Source organism: Peromyscus maniculatus, chromosome 1 (assembly GCF_049852395.1).
Source record: "Peromyscus maniculatus bairdii isolate BWxNUB_F1_BW_parent chromosome 1, HU_Pman_BW_mat_3.1, whole genome shotgun sequence".
Lineage (NCBI taxonomy): Eukaryota > Metazoa > Chordata > Mammalia > Rodentia > Cricetidae > Peromyscus > Peromyscus maniculatus.
This window is the reverse complement of record NC_134852.1, coordinates 100,772,818-100,791,808: the sequence shown is the minus strand read 5'-3', so window position 1 is coordinate 100,791,808 and position 18,991 is coordinate 100,772,818. Positions and strand designations below refer to the sequence as shown.

The following is an 18,991-nucleotide window of genomic DNA, read 5'->3' as shown; positions in this document are numbered from 1 at the left end:
TCCCCTCTTCTCTCTCATAAAGCCCATTCTAACTCCGGTGACCATGGCTCATGATTCCTCCGCTCTCTTCTGCCACCAGCCAAAGCACGGCTGCCCCGGGATCCAGCGCTAGCCAGACACCAGCGCCGCTCTATACCCTTACAGTCTGAATGAGGGAAGTGCTTAGAGGAGTACCTGGGGTACTGGATGCTCTGTACACAGAGATAAAAGCTACTCTCACCCGTCAAGGGGGCAACGCAAGCATCCCACCAGGAAGGGAAATTGTTTTCAACTGGAGGAACAGGGGCCTTTTATTTAACTAGTTGAGAAGAGGAAATTTACTTTATATAACAAGAAGTCCAGAGGTACATGCCTCCAGGATTTGTTTTGTGGCTATAGACTGGATTGCCCATATTTTTACTTTGCCGTCCCTGGCATTGTAGTGTTGATAGTAAGGACTACATTCACTGGGGCTGTGGAATGACTGTTGCAAACAGTTCCAGACTTCCAAGACGGTTGTCAGAATGTCTAGAAATGTCTAGAGGCTTTCTTCTGAAGTAAAAAACCAAAACCAAAACAAACAAACAGAAAAGAAATCCCCTGAAGTCCTTTGGCAGATCACTTCTATCTTTTTTGGCCAGAATTGGGTCAGTATCTACATCTAAATTGGTCAGTGTCAAGGAAGCAGAATATTAGGATAACCTGAGGATAATTAAGACCTACTGATTGGTTCTAGAAGAGTCAAGGCACCTTTAATACTTACAACAATTGGGAGGACAAAAGACAACTGGGAAACTTGGTGATGTTAGGAAGGAGGCAGAGGCTACCAGCAAAGCCCTCCACATGCCTTGCTTACGCAGTTTACCTCCTTGGAACTCATTCAGTTAATATTTGTACACCATGGCCTATGCTGGAGCATCTTCCCAAAGTACACCAAAATCCTTTCAAGGTTCCTTAGATCTAGAACCAATCATACATAGAAAATTTCTTTACCATAATGAGTTATCTCAGTACGAGTGTCTAGTAAACTAGATAATCCAAATTATACATTATTCATTGGTTTATATGGCCTTAGAATCATTCTTAGTTGGGTTGTAAACTCTTTAAGGACACAGACCAGGAATCCATGAACAAATATCCTTATTCCATTTGGAACTTTATGTGTTTATGGTGACTGACCATAAAGATGATGCTTAGTCAATACTTGTTGAATTTCACCAGAAGAGTGTCTCTCTCTCTCTCTCTCTCTCTCTCTCTCTCTCTCTCTCTCTCTCTCTCTCTCTCTCCTCCCTACCTCCCTCTTCCACCTCTTCCTGTGACTTTTTTGGAGGCTTAGTTTGAACTCAAGGGTTTTGTGCATCCTTATTACATGCCTTTATCACTGAGATGCCCCCTTAGTTGCAGAAACCCTTGTTTAAGCGCTTTCTCTGATAAGGGCTTCAAGACAAGTTGCTCAGGAGGTCTAGGGAAGTATAATATAAGATTCTTTTCCTGGAAGCCTGTGATCCAGGAGAGGAGATCATCCACACATATGGAGCTGAGGAAGTCCATTGTGGACCCCAGTGTTTCCTTTTATCCTTTTGGTTTTCCACTTGCTCTATTCTAGGGACCTTTTACACAATGCTGGTAATACCACATCTGGTCCTGCTCTAGTTTGCTTCTCTGTTGCTGTGATAAACATCTCAACCAAAAGCAACTTGAGGAGGTATGCTGGCTAGTTGATGTTAGCTTGACACAAGCTAGAGTCATTTGGGAAGAGGGAATGCCAGTTGAGAAAATGCTCCCCCCAGATTGGCCCATGGGCAAGCAGGTGGGGCATTTTCTTAATTGATGATTGATGTGGGAGGGCCCAGACTACTGTAGGTGGTGCCACCCCTGGGCTGGTAGTCCTGAGTGCTGTAAGAAACCAGACTGAGCAAGTCACAAGGAGCAAGCCAGTAAGCAGTTTTCCTCCAAGGTTTCTGCTTCTGTCCCTGCTTTGACTTCCATCAGAGATGGAGTGTGGCCCGAGAGTTATAAGATGAAATAATCCCTTTCCTCTCCAAATTGATTTTGGTAATGTTATTTTATCACAACACTAGAAAGCAAACTATGATAGAAAGAAAGGGTTTATTTCACAGTCCATCACAGGTGGAAGTCAGTGCAGGAACTCCAGCAGGGGCCAAGATAGGAACCATTGAGAAAAGCTGCTTCCTGACTTGTTTCTAGGCTCTTGCTTAGCTACCTTTCCCTTATAGCGAGGCCCACTTGCTTAGGGATGGTGCTGCCCACAGTGGGCTGAGTCCTCCAACATTAGTTAGTAATCAAGCAAATGCTCTACAGACATGTCCACAAGCCAACTTGATGGAGGCAGTTCTTCAACTGAGGTTTCCATGTTTCAAACTGACAATCAAGATTAGTCATCACAAGTCTTGAATTTTGTTTTTGTCTCTAGCACTTTAGACATGCCCTTCTTGATCCACTCCTTCCATTTGCAACATTACCTATTCTTCCTAATTGCTGATCCTTATTGGCTTGAGAAATGATAGCTTAAGAGTCTTTAAGAGGGGGCTGGAGAGATGGCTCAGTGGTTGAGAGCACTGGCTGCTCTTCCAAAGGACCCAGGTTCAATTCCCAGCACTCTGTGGGCAGTTCACAACTGTCTATAACTCCAGTTCCAGGGCATTTGACACTGTTCCACAGACATACATGCAGGAAAAACCCCAATGTACATAATAAATAAATAAATCTTAAAAAAAAAAATCTCTAAGCAACATGTTCAAAAAGTTCGATGTTAGCCACTAAGACATGGGGATTTCCAGAGATCTGCATAGGTGTAATGGTCTAATGCCAGAAAATAAAATATTAATAGCTCTGGGGGGAGGCTAAGTAAAGGGGAGGGTTGTTTATGGCAAGGTAACTTTTGCTTTTCTTCAAAAAGTTTTATGCCAGGAATTGGTTAGTCTTCCTCTATCCTAGAACCTTCCAGAACATTTGTACCAATTGAGGCTCTTTTTGAACTAAATTTAGCGTGAGTCAACATAGCCTTTAGCATATTTTACAGGTCAATGGGAGATCAAGGTTGTTTGAAGAAAGGTCTGCTCAACTCCTGCGTATTTCCTGGTTTGACTGAGGAAATTCCCCTCACAATTAGTCTTTGATCACATGGCTGGGATTGCCAGGGACAACGGAGGAAAAGGACAGAGCCAGTGACAGAGAAACAAAATCAGTTTGTTTAAATGGCCAGGGAAATCTGCCTTTGGCTAAAGGAAGTCAAACAGAGAACATCCCGTCCTCCTTAATAAAGTTCATGTGTCCCCAGCTTAAGTAAGGAGAATGTAGTCTTTGTGTCTACATGGGACTGCTCAACAATTCCCATCTCCACATCCAGGCTTCTATGCTCAAACTCACAGATGGCCAAGGAGTGCCTTCAGTCTTGTCCACAGAGCAAGCAGCTCCTTTGGAGGGGAAAATCCTGGGCAGGCCCCAGACAATGAAGCAAGTACTTTAAAAAAAATGCAAATCCTGACAGTCTCTAAAGAGAATAAGCCAGTTCTCTCCATGATGCAAGTCTGTGTAATCTGGACACACAGTAAATATTCTTTCTCTCCTCCACCTCTGTGCTTCAAACTGTTTCAGCAACGTGGGGTGGGGGAACTAATTAGTGCAATCCTTGTGCTGTTTGTGACAAATACTAGCTAAACAATGTCCCTTGGAGAGGCTCCTCACGCCTTATATCCATTCCAGCAGGGATTCCAAGTCATAGCCCCAAACCGTACTTAACAATGCTGGTCTGCCCAGCTGGTCTGTTTGGAAAAGTGCCCGCTTGTGAACCAGAGCTCTCAGAAAAAAAAAAAAAAAATTGACAAGTCTACAGATAAGCCTGCAAGCTTTCTCTTGTCAGAAAATGAAAAGAATGTGTTTTCATCTACCTTTTCATTTTTATCTTAAATACCACAAACCTTAGTGGTAACTTTATCGTTCCAGGCCTTCAGTCTGCTCCACAAATTGGAGATTGTCAGGGTCAGAATTAACACTTGAAATCCCTAGTAAAAGTCTCCATTCTGTAGACGAAGAAATTGAGGTCCACGAAGGGGTGGGAGACTTACAAAGGGTTACACTGTTGGTGACATGCATTGGGATCAGAACCCATGTTCATGACTCACAGTTCTTTCTCCCCGTGTGCAGTGGGGGCCTGGAAGTGCCTACTCCTGCTTCCTTAAACGGTCTCTATTCATTTTGCTGTGAGCTCCTTTCACTTCCCGTTAGCCCAGTGATTCCAGCAGCAGCATCTCTGGACCTGGTGAGGTATGGACATTTCCTGGTCCCTTCCCGGCCATGTGGAATGTGTATCTCAGCAAGTCCTCCAGTTAGCTTTCATGCATGCTAAAGATGGAGACACTTTGATGTCAACGCCAGCCAATCTAACAAGGTCATCAGATCTATCTGAGTTCAGAGCTCCTTTTCAGTTTGGCTCTTCTAGTTACTCACAGCAGAGGTTCACTTAAGTTACCTCTGGAGAAAGAGGGTGCATTGTAGATTCGTGGACAGGAACTAGTGTGGAAAACTGTTGGCCAGTCAGGCAGCAAGCACTAGGGACCAATTGCTGACATCTCACTCTCCTGGTTTCTGTTTCCTTTCCATGGACCCCTTCACCTACTGATCTGTTTCCTGTTCCTTTCCAGTTGGCATTTGTCTTTGACTCACCATGACCCTTCTCTAAAATCTGGACCACAGCATCCTTTCTGTCCTCATGTGTCTTCCAAACTAGAAAGTTCTCTCTATATCATTTTTTTTTTTACAGGTCAAATTCCTGGGAAGGACATCAACTGGTCCAGGTTATCTTTTGAACCAGACCTCGCTAGCCATGTACTCACTCAGCTGATTCACCTTGAACGTGATGTCTGCTACTGTAACTAATTACTAACATCAGGTGACTGGGCATCTATGAATACAAGGTGGGCAGTCACACAGGGAAGTCAGAAGAATGCCAGTGTGTATTAGAAGAGAAATGGCTCCCCCTGGCCAGCAACCCTGTATGTGAGACATGAGAGAACTTGGTAGCAGAGATCAACAACTTGATTTACTGAGCATTCAATTAGAGAGAAGTTCTGTTATATTGGGACCTTAATCTCTAAGTATACGCCCAGGCTGGTATGGCTTACAAAATATGAGACACAGGTTCTTGACTCTCTAAAAGTCATAGCAGTTCCAATTAGAAGGGATCACCCAGCTTGATGGTTTGCAGCATGGCTCCTGTTAGAACCTTCTGGAGAGCCTTTGAAAACCGAAGAGCCTTTTTCTAACTCAGGGATTTTAATGAATGCTTTACAGGTATTTTTAAATGTGTTTCTAGGACTGAGAACTTCTGCCCAGACAAAATTCTCTTAACTTCACAGGTAGGAAAAATTAATCTCAGCCACACAATGTAGACTATGACTTACTTCAGGATCTCATTGCTAACTTGATTATAGAGTTTCATTAATTAGATCAAAAATTGTTAGAACTGGAAGACAATATAGAAGCCAGGTAGCCTAACTCTGCCACTCAGTCATACTTTACCCAGTATGAAGGAGTGAGATGACTTGCCCTAGGGTTTGTAGCCCGGAAGGGGATCACACATGAAGAAGCCAGACCTCAAGATTCATAAGACCAAAGACCAGGAGGTTCAGAGGAGATGCTAAAGAGACCCAGGGGCAGACCTCACAGGTTCTCCAGGGAGCCTTTCCAGCAGTGCTGCTGAAACAGTTTGGCAGAGGAGTTTGTTAGAACACAGTATGGAACAGGGAATCTCTGCTTTAGCACCCTGGGGGTAGAGGTGAGGTGGGTCCAATGATGTTAATCCTTGCTTTCTGCCTACCTTCTTCTGATTGTGCTAGGGGTATGGTGTGTGGTGTGTGGTGTGTGGTGTGTGGTGTGTGGTGTGTGGTGTGTGGTGTGTGGTGTGTGTGTGTGGTGTGTGTGTGTGTGTGTGTGTGTGTGTGTGATTCAAAACTGACAGTTGGGTAAATCCAGATTGTAATGTGCTCAAAATGTAATGTGTCCTGCGTGTCTGGCAGGGGGTCTCCCCATTTGCTGGGATAGTTTGCTGTTGTTTTCCACATTGACTTTGTTTGGGATATTGACACTCATTTTTCCTATTTGGCTAGAAATGGACTCCAGTGCACATTTAGGAAACATACGATGTGTGTCCCAGAGGTTCTCTTTGTGTGTGCGAAGATAAAAATGTTCCAGTGTGAGAAAATGAGGCTCATTAGACATACTGAGCAGGAAGCAGGAAACTACAAGGTGAATGAAACTTAACCACAGCTTCTTATGGGGATTGGAGTGAGGAAGGAGAGAAGAAAAAAGCCCCTTTAAGTTAATGGGGAACTTTGCCATCAATAAAGCATTTAGCACCTCTGACCTTCACAATAGGCCCCACGAGGTGCACAGTTTCTGTAACGCAAGCTTGGAGGTGGGGTAGCTAGGTTCCAGGGTTGCCTGGTTATTATTATGGTAGGGAGACTGACACTACTGTGGACTCCAACCCCAATGCTCTGTCCATCCTGGCATACTGCTCCTTCCGCCTGTGGCTTTTGTGAGTTCTATGCCTCTCTTCTGGGCAGGTCCATTGTGCAAGTGAGTTGACAAGAAGGCAGGTGTTTATCTATGAAGCATCCTGTTTACCAGGGCCACAGGAAGCATGACTACAGGTACAGAAAAAGCCCAGAGAACTGCTTCTGAGTTAGCTCTAAGATCTTGAACAGGCTGGTTCCAGTTTCTTTGTCAGTAAAATAGCAAGTGCTCCTAGCCTAGGGCCCAATCACAGACTCTGTAAGCATTCAGTAAATGACAGCTGTTAATATCCTGTATGTATGTCATATTGGCCTGGGTGCAAAAACACATCTGTTTGCAGGAAAGGATGGTGGCTTGGCTCAGAGCCAAGGGATGTTATCCAAATAAATCTTTAGGTGTTTTCCACAGAACATCCAATTAGTCTTTTTTTTTTTTTTTTTTTTTAACTCAGCACACTTTTCTCTCTAAGTTTCTGTGGATACTTGCTAATGAATTTGTTACTTAAGATTGCAGATAATTTTGTTTAGGATCTGGACTAAAAAATGGAGTATGGTGGCATTTCAAAGGACTGAGATGCCCATGTTCTTGAGTGGTGTCTTAGTCAGGGTCACTATTGCTGTGATGAAACACCATGACCAAAGCAACTTGGGGAGGAAAGGGTTTACTCAGCTTATGCTTCCACATCACAGTTCATCATCTAAGGAAGTCAGGACAGGAACTCAAGCAGGGCAAGGGCCTGAGGGCAGGAGCTAAGGCAGAAGTCACGGAGGAGTGCTGTTTACTGGCTTCCTCCCTATGGCTTGCTTGTGCTTGCTTTCTTATAGAACCCAGGACCACCAGTCCAGGGGTGGCACAACTCACAATGGGCTGGACCCTCCCCGTGAACCACCAATTAAGAAACTGTCCTACAGGCTTGCCTACAGCCTGGTCTTATAGAGGCATTTTCTCAATTGAGGCTCCCCCACCAATGACTCTAGTTTGTTTGTTTGTTTGTTTTTTTATTTTTTTTTTTTTCGAGACAGGATTTCTCTGTGTTGTTTTGGTGCCTGTACTAGATATCACTCTGTAGACTAGGCTGGCCTTGAACTCACAGAAATCTGCCTGGTTCTGCCTCCTGAGTGCTGGGATAAAAGGCATATGCCACCACTGCCCAGTTGATGAATCTAGTTTGTATCAAGTGGACATAAAACCACCCAGTACAGGGAGGGTGACTGAGTCACATGACACAGCCTAAAGATGGTGAGTCAGGGAGCTCCTGGTACCTCATAGGGCCAGGAACTTTCACATGCAGCATACACATTGCTCCTATTCCTACAGAAAAGGCCGGGTGGGGGGTGGGGTGGGGGGGAGTTTATTATGCTAATTGTCAAAGTTATCAGTGTTAGGATCCTGCCCCCTCTCCTTGGGGTCTTGCATTTTACATCATTAGCAGGTACTGGTGACTACGTACCTGCTACCTGGTCATGCAATCTGCCTCTTAAAAAGCTGGATGCAGACTCCCCCCTCTCTCTCTGATCTTTCTCTGTTCCCTGCTCTCTGCTCTGCTCCTGCCGTCTCTCCCTCCCCACAGGCCTGGCTCTCCTCTTTCCCTTTCCTCCCCTTTTCCTCCTAATAAAGCTCTAAAAAATATCACTGGGTTCTGTCATGACCGTGACCTTTTCACATGGTATCCAGCACCACAAACAGCACTGCAACCAGCACGGCAAACAGCGCTGTTTATCATAACTTTCATTTGGTGCCGTGACTCTGTTCTCGGATGGGAAATACCGCGCACTCAGTGTCCAGGGCTGAACGTTGTCGGAAACCTAACTGAGGACCTGCAACTGCCTCCTATGCTTTTTTCACTCATTTGCCCAGCTGTGACCACCGCTGCCACCACGTCTCCCTCCACCACAGGTGTGACTGGTGAGTTCCCCCACTGTTTCCCGTGGCTGCAGCCTGAGCTATATTACTTGCGCTGGACCTCTGGGGTGTCCACGGCTGTGTACCATGACACATTCTATCCTGATGAAGTATAGGATGCTGTCTGGCCCCCTGGGGGGTCTCTAGTATGTACGCCCCAGTCCTTACCCTTATCGTGACGATGGCTGGGGTAACTTGTACTGTTAATGCCAGTTTACAGACTGAGTATTCTCAAGGACGCTTGAAATAGGAGCCTGAGACCCCTTTTGTTATTTTAATTTTTTTTATTTTTCTCTTTCAATACTGCAGCCATGGGATGTAGGGGCAGATACCAGTAAATCTGGCTGCATAACAGCTTCACAGAAGTCATCTAACTTCTGCCAGTGAACGGGCAAATGAAAAGAGTTACCTTATCTCCAAGCTTCCTACTGAAGCTCTGAACCCTTCTCCCTCCCCCCTAGGGCTCCCTGCCATGTGCAACCACTTCTGTCTATCTGACTTCTGCTTTCTGCTCTCCAGTATTGGGCAGGCCACTTCTGCTGACTCTCACCCTAGCTCACCTTAACTCCTCCCACTCATTCTCAAGCTGCTGTGAGAGGCACAGATGGGCCTAAAAGTGGGCTAGGATCCATGCAAATAAGTTTACAGGATGGCTCCTTAGTCAGAGATCAGTTTATAGCTATCCTCAAGCCAGCAGACATCAAGGAAAAAAAATTCAAGACATGAAGCAAAATCCGTCTTTTGTCCCCCAGACCTCCCTGACATAGGACTAAAACTTAAGCATCTGGAGAGCAAGGCTCCTGACTCCACAGGCAGAAGTTTCATCTGTGGCATTTAAGGTGTACTGGAGAAAGATGAAAAAAGCCTGAGAACAGAATTGCCAAGTGCTGGTGCACCCTGGCTCCCAAAAGCCATTGGGTCCCTGTTTTAAATGGGGGAAAAAAGGCCATGTGGGCTAGTATGTACCCTGTCAGGCCATCAATTGACCCTTGTTGAAAGTGCCACCTAGAGGGACAACTGGTCAGCTGACTGCACCCAAGCACCAAGATGGCATGGGAACATCAAGCTAAGACCTCCAGTAGACCTAGGCTTGGCCACAGAACTGGAGTCCAGAGATCATCAAGTAAAAAACTGCAACAGCTAAAAGATATTTACACCCCCAGACCCAAAAGCGTCTGGGCTCTACAAAAACTGACTTTAATATAACCATCTATTACTGTTAAATGCTCTCAACAATTGGTCACCTGTCTCTTGGATGCTAAACTAGTAAAAGAAACAGGTACTTTAAATAATCTGTCTTTGATAAAGCTTAAAAAGATGTTCCAATCTCTCTGTCTCTACCATTAACACTAACCAATATAAGCAGAGTACTAAACACTACAAATGGTCACTAATCTTCTCATGGCTGCTTCTTAACATGTTCAAATTTTTTCCCAAGCTCCAGAAACAAGCTTAAATCCATATGGACAGGTCAGATCTACTTCAGGCTTTTTCTGTCTTACCAGCATCCTGTCAGACACAAAAGTGGCCAGAGTGCCAAGCCAAGAGGGATGGACGGCTCTGGGGCAGCAGGACAGCCCCTTCCCAGGACACCTGTCTACATCAGAAGGCCCCCTTCCCTAGCCCCCTAAGAAGCCAACCAATGCCCACCAAGTCAGTTGGAAGCAGTTTTTGGAGAGAAACAACACCCCTATTCCTATTCACTCACTTTTTATAATAAGCAAAAAGTCTGTAATGTTAGGATCCTGCCCTCTGTCCTCAGGGTCTTAAATCTTATGTCATCAGTGGGTGCTGACGACTACGTAGCAGCCATGTGGTCAAGCAATCTGCACCTTAAAAAGCTGGATGGGGACCCCCCACCCTCTCTCTCTCTGTTCCCTGCTCTCTGCTCTGCTCCTGCCATCTCTCCCTCCCCCGAGACCTGGCTTTCCTCTTCCCCTCCTCCCTTTCCTCCTAATAAAACTCTAAAAAGTACCACTGGGTTCTGTCATGACCGTGACCTTTCCACGTGGTATCCAGTGTGGCAACTAGCGCCGTTTATCATAACTATCAATGAGGACCTGAAATTTGAGGCCAAGATGGCCTGACTTTAAGATCTGATCTCTTTCTGCTTCCCATGGTCTAACTCTCTGATAGATTCTCCTTCAACCAAACCTTCAGTCAGGGTCCTCAGTCTCTTGTGATAGGCCAGGCAGTGGACTTCACTCTCTGTTCTTGAAAAAGCCACTCTGAGCAAGAATTCTGCCAAGTTACTTTAGCAAAAGTAGTCTACCTTTGATGTTACCACCCACCCCTATTCCACTTCTTGGTTCTAATTCCCATTTTTCATTGCTAGAATTGAATCTGGCTACCATATTGGTTTCCTCTTGACACCTGTCTTTTGGGTTGAAATCTGTCCTGGCATCTACCCAGCCTTCCCTCTGGCTTTCACTTCTTTCCAGTAACTATTAGTGGGTGCCCCTGTCAGTCAGACTTACGGAAGCACAGGCAGAGGTTGTTCCAAGGGAAAGGCACTAAGGGATGAGGGATAGCTACTCTCCTAATAGAGATACTCAAGACTTTTAGGTACCCTGAGATACTCTGGTCCCTCTTCCCAGGATGTGCAGTAATGTGGAGCCGAGATGTCTTGGAGGCCTCAATTCTAGTATTGGCTGGACCTAATTAGCTTTGGTATGGGACCAAGCCCTTCTACAGAGCATTTCTTTGTTAACAGCAACCTGGCAGGAATATTTATCATTTCAGAAACTGAGAGGGCCTGGCTCTCCTCCTCTTGGCCCTGGGGCTGTCCTTCCCTCAGATGTTAATCTATAAAGCCATCCTAGCCCTGAGCCTCATCTGAGGCCTGGCCTAAGGCAGAACCCAATCTCCACTCCCTTGGGAGCAGGGCTGGCATGAAATTAACACCTGGAAAGAGACCAGATGGAAACCTAGAGCAACAGCTCAGAATGTCACATGTCAAATCACTTAATTGGGTAGTCATCTGAAGAAGGGTTAGTGAAAAACACACTGTACTAGGTGTGAGGAACTAATCCGAGAAGACATTTCAGTCTGCCTGAACCTGTCTTAGCGTCAGCCAGCTGCAAGCCAATGGCCTGACTAGATCTTTCCTCTGGGGAGAGGCCCTGAAATGGCATCTAGCTAATCTTCACCTTAGATCCTGGGCAGTCAATCATTCTTAGAACTGCTGTGGTTCCCAACCCTGAATGCCCATTGTGTGCACCCACTCCTGAACTGTGAGGCGGTGTAGCAAGCAGTGTGGCAGTTTCCTGCTCACACTCTAGTTCTGAGCACACAGGTCCAGTCCTGGCTTTGCTGTGTGACTTTGGGTAACTTATTTCTCTGTGCCTCAGCTTCCTCATTCTGCAGAAGATAATAGTACCTACCTCCCAATGGTGTGGTGACAATTAAATAGGATGTGTAAAGATTTGAGGATAGTATCTGGCCTTAGAGTTATGATTTTTCTCCACATTCCAGTCCATCTTTGGGTTTTGTGCTCGGGTTGTTGCCTACTTTTCCCCCACACTGTGTCCCCAGATGCAGCACCCCCACTACCTACACCTAAAGACGACCTGGCTCTCTGTGTGGAAGTGGTTCAGGATCCTGTTTCTGCACACATTGAGCCCCACCTTGCTTCCACTGCTCTGCCCATTCCTGTCTCCTTAGAGCACCACAGATCCGACTTGACCTGAGCCAGGGACAGCTCCCCATCCATCCAACTCCCTTGATCATGTGGAAGAGACTTCATTTTTGGGCAGAAATCTTCATCCATTCTACCCAGACCCTTGAACCTCCTGTTTTACCGCCTCAGGGAGGTAGATGCCATGCATGCTAACAAAGGGCCCCCCCAGCCACTCATTTCTGCTTCTAACCCCGCGATTTCAGCTATGCTTCTCTCTCTCAGTCCTTTCTGTCTCCCTCACTCACTTCCTGCTTTCTCCCTCTCTGCTCTGCTTCTGCTTTCCCTCATGGCCAGGCCAAGTCTACCAGCCATGTCCAGTCTACGTTTTCTCTGCTTTGGACTATTCCAGATGCCTGTTTTCTCCCTCATATCTACAATAAAAACCTCCCCCTTAACCATATCACAGAGTAGTCATACCATCCATTTATATGAGGTCACTACCAGCCTTCTTAAGTCACCTACTGACCCAGGGAGATCGAGTCATCTTAGTGGCTGGAGTGGTTCTGTGCATTCCTAACCCTAATTAGTTTTCTCTTGATTCCATGGTCCCCCTACCCCTTTCCCCTGAGCTAGATTTTTATGTTTCTATTTTTTAATTTTTTTAAAACAATTTCAAACATGGATATTCTGAATTTTTGCTCACTTTACCCCCATTACTCTCATTTCCCTCTGTCCCCCCTTTATAACCCTTCTTTTCCCCAACAACCTCCCCTACTTTGATGTCTTTTTTTCTTCTTCTTTCTTTTTTTTGCCTCACTGAGTTTAACTAAAGTTGCTTATATAGACATTAGTTTGGGTTATTTACTGGTATATGGGCAACCTGTCAGTGGCTACATCACTAAAGAAAATGAGACTCCCCCCCCCCCCAGCACTCATTACTTGTCCATAGTTCCTCAGTGAGGGGTAGAGTCTCATGAGCTCCTTCCTCATGTATGACACAAAGCAATGGCCTAATGCAGCTACAGTGAGTTCATTATAAAATGTCCCTGCCATGTCCAGCAGATGCTGTTGTTCAGTCCTCCTCCCAAACATCTGGCTCATGAGTTCTTTCCACTTCCCTCTTCTGGATGTTTCCTGAGCTTTGGAGCAGTTAATAATAGATGTCTCACCCAGGGCACAGCATTCACATATAGACAATTTTTTGTTAATCCCAACTCTTTACATTCATCTTTCACAGCCCAGCACAAATTAACAAGAGGTGTCATAGATCCATGACCACATGTTCCCTGTATAACACATCCTTTAGAAAGTGGTTTGTGGTCAGGTGTGGTGGCCAGGGGTGGACGAAAGAGGAGCAAGAGATCCCAGACAGCTTTGCTGTTTTGTGAGTTCCCAGGTCAGCCTGGGTTACGAGAGAACCTGTCTTTAAACACTTAGTCACACTAGGTGGTTGTAGCGCACACCTTTAATCCCAGCACTCAAGAAGCAGAGACAGGCAGAGCTCTGTGATTCGAGGCCAGCCTCACCTACACAGTGAATTCTAGGACAGTTAGGGCTATACAGAGAAGTCCTGTTTCAAAAAAAAAAAAGCCAACAAACAAACAAACAAAATAAAAAACTAAGCCATAACAAATGAAAACAAAGCAAAACAAAAAATCTCATTTATAACTACTCTATAAATGTAAACTTTGCATCTGTTTTGTAGTGGTTCTCAACCTGTGGGTCACAACCCCTTCCACAGGGGTCACACAATCCTTTCACAGGGGTCAAACAACCCTTTCACAGGGGTCACCTAAGGCCATGGGAAAACTCAGATATTTACATTACAATTCATGACAGTAGCAAAATTACGGTTATGAAGTAGCAATGAAAATAATTTAATGTTTGGGGGTCACCACAACATGAGGAACTGTATTAAAGGGTTGTAGCATTAGGAAGGTTGAGAACCACTGGTTTACAGGACACTGTCCATTTATTATTACTTTCCTATGATGTTCTATTACACATAACATATCTAGACCCTCCTCTTATTGCTAATGCAAGAACTATGCAGTTACAATGATCAGATACCTTGCACTGAGAACCACTGAGACCATTCCTATTTATCTGGCACAAATATATTTATACATATATCTTTCAGGACTAAAAATGAAAGCAAAAACGATTTCTTTAGAAAGTTTCTCTCACATCCTTTAGCTTTAGGAGAAAATGTAATGCCACAGTTTTTGCTTACAGAGTGACATTTTGTATTGAAACTAAGTCGACTCCAAATGGAGGTGTAGTGATTTAAGGGCTGGAAAGGGAGCATGTGTTTGTGTTTGGTATCCAGTGCTATTCATTGTCCTCAATTACCCAGAGGGCTGTAGGTATGCTGGAGATGGACAGAAAAGGGAGAGGACACGGAGAGGTGACAGGTAGGCATTGTTAAAACAATGGGAACGACTTCTCAGGCCAACTTTGAGCAACATGTTAAATATTTATCATTTGGAAGTGGAGAACATTCAATATTCCCTTGCTAACTTCTCTCTCAGAGCATTTCCTGATTGGTTGGTATTAGTTTACTGAGCATGTGTTTAAAATCTAATGTCTCCTTGTTGGGCCATTGACTCCAAGGTAGCCTCTAAAGGTCAAGAAGCAATTTCTTACCCTCTACAGGCCAGCCTCTCTCTGGCCCCCTTAGTAGGTACTCACCGAGGTCGGCGGAAGGTCAGACCATATTGCTGACAGGCCAGCCCCACAGTGGGTGTGTACACAATGGGCATGAATTTCTCCACGTCTGAGGTCAGCACCCGGTAGAAGAGCTTCTCATTGCGGTCTTGGAGAGTCATGAGAATGATATACCTTGGAAAGGAAAGAAGAAACCAGCTGATCCAGGGACACTACTGTTTGGCAGATCTGGGATGACGTCACTGTGCTTAAGATTGGAGCCCTTGCCCAGGGAGGATTTACACTCAGGGTTAGCCATGCCCTCAACCCTCTGCCAGGGTAGGGCATTCCATTTCCCTAGCTGTTTGTGTACATGTCTCTCCAATTCTGTACTCTACTCCCCTCCTCACTGGAACATTTACCAGCATACCACAGCCTGCATGGCTGGGGAGCCCTCTTAGCCTTTCTCCCAACTACCTCTCAAAATGAGAGGCTCTTGGGAATGAGTTAGGAAAGTAGTGAGCCAGGAGCAAGCCCTCTAGAGCTCTCGGGAACATGCACACTCATGGCTTCTTGGTTCTAGAGCATCACTTTAGGCAAGTAAGAGAGGCCCATTAAGTTGGAAAGCATTGAGATGGTGAGCATTAGAGAGTGTAGCTTTTATAATTTCATATTTGAAGCAAATATTTTACCTTGGTAAAAAAAATTCTTTTTGCTACATTTAACAGGAGTTTCTGATGGTTCAAAGTTTGGGCATGTATCTGTTAGTATAATCTGTTGTGTAACTTCTGGTTTGCTCTTCAAAATGACATGACTAGATGAACAAGAGGGAGAGAATATTTGACTTGGTGGCAATATGGTCTTGGAGCTAATGTGAGTCATAGCCCTGGGATTCGGTGCTTTAGGAGTGAGGACATGGATGTGGGTAGGGACAGGCTTGTTAACTGCATCTCAGAAGCTGTGGGTGTCTTGGAGGAGGCAGTGGGAACTAGATACAGAATGAGCCTCATGTGCTACTGAACTCTTCCCTTCATGGGCATTTAGCTCTAGCCACTTAGCTCTATGGATATAGAGAGAACCTTCATCTTCTTCCTATATATCTGCTAGAGCCCACAGCAAGATGACACAGTTTTTTAAAAAAAACTTACACAGAGTTTACTATATCCCAGGCAACATTCTAATCATATCACAAAGACATGCACTTAATTCTCATAAAACCCAATGGGTCATGGTCACAATCATTATACAGGTGAAGGACAGAGATTGGCAGACTTAACTTTAGTTATTCAGGGCAGGACAGTGGGGTTCACTCATTCTAGAATTAGTCTTAGAACAACTAGGCTTTGCTGTGCTGACATGGTGTGTACCAGGGCGGTGACTACCATCTTTTGTAACACTTAATGTTGACTCGAAGACTCTGGAACAAGATCTTTGTGGTTGTGTCTCCACTGAGTATTCAGAGGAAGCAGTGCTCTTATTTGCTGCCCATGACCCTCAACATAGCATCTAGATCCTTCCCAAGGCATCTTTTCTCCATTTCCCTAGCTGTTTGTGTACATGTCTCTCCAATTCTATATTCTCCTCCCCTCCTCACTGGAACATTTACCACAGTCTATATGGCTGGGGAGCTTTCTTAGCCACGGATCCTTTTGCTGTATTTCTTTTCTTTTCTTTTTTTTTTTTTTTTTTTTTTTTTGGTTTTTTTTTTTGAGACAGGGTTTCTCTGCGTAGCTTTGCGCCTTTCCTGGAGCTCACTTGGTAGCCCAGGCTGGCCTCGAACTCACAGAGATCCGCCTGGCTCTGCCTCCCAAGTGCTGGGATTAAAGGCGTGCGCCACCACCGCCCGGCCTTCAAAGATTTATTTATTATGTATACAGTATTCTGTCTGCATGCTGGAAGAGAGCATCAGATCTCATTATAGATGGTTGTGTGGTTGTGAGCCACTATGTGGGTGCTGGGAATTGAACTTAGGACCTCTGGAAGAGCAACCAGTGCTCTTAACCTCTGAGCCATCCCTCCAGCCCCCTTTTGCTGTATTTCTTAACAGCCCCAGATCTCCAGTTTTTTGTCCCATCTCCTTCTGCTCAGTGAATCACCCTCCTCCAAGCCCTTGCTGACCCCTGAGCTGTTTCATAGAGGCTTCTGGGGCTGACTCATCTCTAACATCTCTCAGATGGCCTCCCAGACTCCGCTAGTTGAATCTAGCCAGGTTCAGTTTAGCTGGACTTCTGTTGTAAGCCTCGTCTCTAGGGAGCCCGTAACGCTTTTTAAGGACGGAGCTGGATCTGAAGTCTCTCGGGGCTCTCAGCCTTTCCTAGCTACAGAGAAATTAGAAACCCTCTGGGGGCCACAGGGTGGGGCAGCTCAGCCTCAGGACTGGGCACAGAGAACAGACTGCAGCCACTGACTTGTCCAGGTCGCTCTGCTGCTTCTCATAGTATCTCATGATGCGGAGGAGCTGGACATCCTGGCTGAGGAAGCAGGGCGGGATCAGGCCATGGATGCCAAGCTGCAGCCTTTCTTCGAGTGTAAAGGCCATGCCCTGGGGAAGAAAGGAACACAGACTTAGTGAACTTCCAGGAAGCCAAGGAACAGACATTCCATCTGTGGCCAGCTAAAGTTCTTGTCAATCAGAAAAAAAAAAAAAACAAAACCAACTGCTGTTTAAAGGGGGGCTTTCTTGTGCTAGTTAAGTCAAGGCCCTCGATCAGACAAATGAAGAAGACAGTCACTTCATCAAGTCTAGATTTTGCTTTTTTTTTTTTTTAAAGAAGCTGAGATCCACAGAAAACCAGACTATAGAATAAATAATGTTCCTGTCTATGCCCTCCTCCCCTCTACTTTTCCTGACTAACTTTTTACACTAGTGTGGTATATGCATCAAAGTTAATGAACAAACAGAGTGACCCATTATACAATTAATGCTTGTAGCTTATTCAGATTCCCTTCGTGTTTTTTTTTTTTTTTTTTTTTTTTTTATCACGCCCATGTGCTATCCAGGATTCCATCCAAGCAAGCCACATTATGTCTAGTCATTTCCTTAGGCTTGCTTTAGCTATGGCAGTCCCCAGATACCCTCAGCTTTTTATGACCTTGACCTTTGGGAGAGCGTTTGTCAGGTATGTTGGATAATACTTCCCTATTGGAACAAGTCCAGCTTTTCTCACAGTTACAGTGGGGCTGGAGGCTTTCAGGGGAAGGCCACCAGAGGAGAGGGCATTGTCTGTTGGTGTGGATCACAACCACCAAGCTGAGGTAGTGCTTGCTAGTGTCTCCTGCTTTGGAATTATTCTGCCCTGTGAATTGGTCTGTGTCAGAACTGATATATATTAGGATAGACTCATGGACTCTTGTTTTCTACCTTGGCTTATGATCCAACACTCCCTTATTTACTTTGTTGTTCCAGCTTTGGCCTTTGGGAACTCTTTCAGTTGATTCCAGTATCTTTCAGTATCTCTTTGACACATCCCATAATACAGAGTTTTGTTTTGTGTTGAGTTTCTGACACTCCAGGATGCTCATCTTGTATGTTGCCTGTTCTGGTTCTAGAAGCAGCCTTTTCTTCTAAGAGCCCAGAGTTCTTTTCCCGGAGTTTGGTATTAGAAACCAAGGTTTGGCATCTTTACCTTGCTCCAAGTTTTCCTAGTTTGCACTATCTCTCAGCTTATAGAACAAGGACACATAAGCATGCACTATAAAATGTGTATTAATACTTATTTGCAGCTGTTTCTCTACCTATTGGAGCCTGGATTATGTTCATACCAAGACCTGTAACTCTAATTCACACCACATGGATCATTCTAGCCTGATCATCTTGCTGATCTATAAATTCTCACTCAGTCAGAAGTTCACCTCCCAACATCTGTCATCTGTTTATTAATCTCTTAGTTCCAGCACACACATACAGTAGAGTCAAAATTCTTAACTGTGGAGTACAACTTTCTAAGACAGAGTAAGAAATTCCTTTGGCTTTTAGTCTTACAGACTCCACTAATTTCCAAAGCTACTTAAGGAGACACTTCCCCCTCCTCCTCCTTCACTGAGATTGTTACGTGAATTTATAACATGTACAAAGTCCCATGGGCTTTCCCTGCGCACCCCTTCTTGCTTTGCCAAGCCTCTAGCAGCCACCGATCATCTTTTGCTATCCCTACAGTTCCACCTTTTCTTGAATGCCATGCAATTGGAGTGAGAGAACATGCAGGCTTTCTGGACTAGGTTCTTTCTCACGTATGAACCCAGTTAACTTTAACCTAGTTTAAGTTCTCAAACTCGAGCACTTTAAGGCTTTTGTGTTTTTCATGATGA

At 44.9% G+C, this 18,991-nt stretch overlaps 1 protein-coding gene across 3 annotated transcripts in view; it reads right to left on the bottom strand.

The window, feature by feature from the left end:
• Nucleotides 1-18,991, bottom strand: part of Me3 (malic enzyme 3) — a 203,086-nt gene that overhangs the window by 94,468 nt on the left and 89,627 nt on the right. For all 3 annotated transcript variants that reach the window (XM_076546846.1, XM_042279117.2, XM_042279113.2), the window contains 2 exons: nucleotides 17,092-17,225; nucleotides 14,729-14,878 (listed from right to left, as the gene is read on the bottom strand). In XM_076546846.1, coding sequence (XP_076402961.1) covers nucleotides 14,729-14,878; nucleotides 17,092-17,225 — 284 coding nt within the window. The remainder of the gene's footprint in view (nucleotides 1-14,728; nucleotides 14,879-17,091; nucleotides 17,226-18,991) is intronic.